The sequence below is a fragment of the Egretta garzetta genome, unplaced genomic scaffold, assembly GCF_000687185.1.
Source record: "Egretta garzetta isolate BGI_Z169 unplaced genomic scaffold, ASM68718v1 scaffold639, whole genome shotgun sequence".
Taxonomy (NCBI): domain Eukaryota; kingdom Metazoa; phylum Chordata; class Aves; order Pelecaniformes; family Ardeidae; genus Egretta; species Egretta garzetta.
In genome coordinates, this window is record NW_009260834.1 from 595,899 (window position 1) to 597,517 (window position 1,619).

Consider the following 1,619-nt stretch of genomic DNA (forward strand, 5'->3'; position numbering starts at 1 on the left):
AAGCCTCACTCGGAATGTACAATTTTAGCACTGCCACGTGAGCACAAGCACTTTGGATTCGAAACAACAATACTTTCCAAAAAAAAAAGATTTTTTTTTTTTTTTACAGCTTTCTTTCCGTGACATTTGAATAGTCCTTACGGCTTTGCCTGGCACTAGCGAAGAGTATGCAAAGGTGAGGGAACTGTCTAACCCGACTTTAAAATGAAAGACAAACCCTAGAAAGAAAAGCCATAACAAGAGGGTGGTTTTTTTTAAAAAAAAAAAAACAAACAACAAAAAACCAAAAAAAAACCAAACAAAAAAACCCCCCAAAACCCAGAACAACACAACCCCCCCAAAACCAGCAGAAAATAGTGTCTTACTTCGTAATCAGACCCTCAAGTAATGAAGCAAGAAATTAACGTTAAGCAAGTCTAGAGCTGTGCAGCGTGTCTTAGACCTGATGCCAAATGATCAGTGTAATAGAAAATGTTCTCACTTACTTGCATTGCTGTGTGATTGCACTTCTATAGGTATGGTTGTACTCCTACTGTGCAGACTTCAGTGGGATCTGTCAAAATAGAACCGTCAGTTAGTCACAGGACACAGCCAGCTAACTAGATTATACAGCCCGTGGAGGTCCCAACCCTCGCTCGCGCAGAATTCGTAGCCCAGTCGTTTAAAGGGCTGGCCCATATTTCATAATTGCCCGTATCTCGAGTGTTTTGTTAGGATAAGCTGACAACTGCATTAGGGCGAAACTTTTTCCGGAAAATAATAATAATAAAAAAATCCCAAACCAAACAAACAGTTAAAACTGTCACGCTCCACGTAATTTCACGTCCAAGGTCAGCAATTAGCTGAACCCAAAGCTGCAAAAAAAGCTTGAAGATACAGGAAACAAAGAGAGCAAAACCAGTTTGTCGGAAAAAAAAAAAAAAATTACAGGCAATGACACTCGTATTCTCTGGCTATCTGTGTGTGTAGTTTTCCTTTGAAAAATGTCTTTTAAGAGCCGCGTCTGCAGCCCGTGAGAGCGATCTAAAAGTCGTCTTTTGCATTGCCCCTCTCGGCCCTTAGCGGCAGGTACCGGTGCGGCAGCGGCAAACCGGTTTTAATCCCCAGATTACGCTACCGCCCGCCTTCCCCCGGCGGTGGTGGCGGTGCCGGTGCGCTCCCCCGTTCGCTCCGGAGAAGGTTTTGGCGGGCACAAAGCGTCCGAAGGACGTGTGCGGGCCGGGGGCGGAGGGCGAGGGAGAAGGGGGAGGAAAGAGGCAAAAGCAAGTCACCTACCTTTCTTCGAGTCATAACTAGAGGGCCTGTAATGCTGTTCTAGCTGGTTAGTGATGGTTTTCAAAGAGTCACTGCTCTGCTTGTGGACAGAGCTGGCATTTAGGACAGTCTGAGTTAGTCCCTCGTTTGAAGCCACTGCCGCGGAGTTGTATCTCAGGATTCCCTGGCTCTGGAGCGCGTTAAAGTTCCCATAGTTTGTATAATTGCTATAAAAAGGTGAGGTGTAATAAATATGCCTCCCCAGGAGGGAGGAGGGCGAGTAGGCAGCGCTGTGCGGGGCGGAGGCGGGGGTGGTCGAGGAGAGCGGCGCAGGCTGGCAGCCCTGCCCCAGGGTCTGGCTCTTG

The 1,619-nt window shown here is 47.1% G+C and overlaps 1 protein-coding gene across 1 annotated transcript in view; it reads right to left on the reverse strand.

Moving 5' to 3' along the window:
• Positions 1-509: 509 nt before the first annotated feature.
• LOC104133574 (iroquois-class homeodomain protein irx-2-like) overlaps positions 510-1,619 on the reverse strand; it is a 2,327-nt gene continuing 1,217 nt past the window's right edge. The window contains 2 exon segments of the mRNA XM_035902392.1: positions 510-553; positions 1,276-1,615. Of these exon segments, the coding sequence (XP_035758285.1) occupies positions 510-553; positions 1,276-1,615 (384 nt within the window).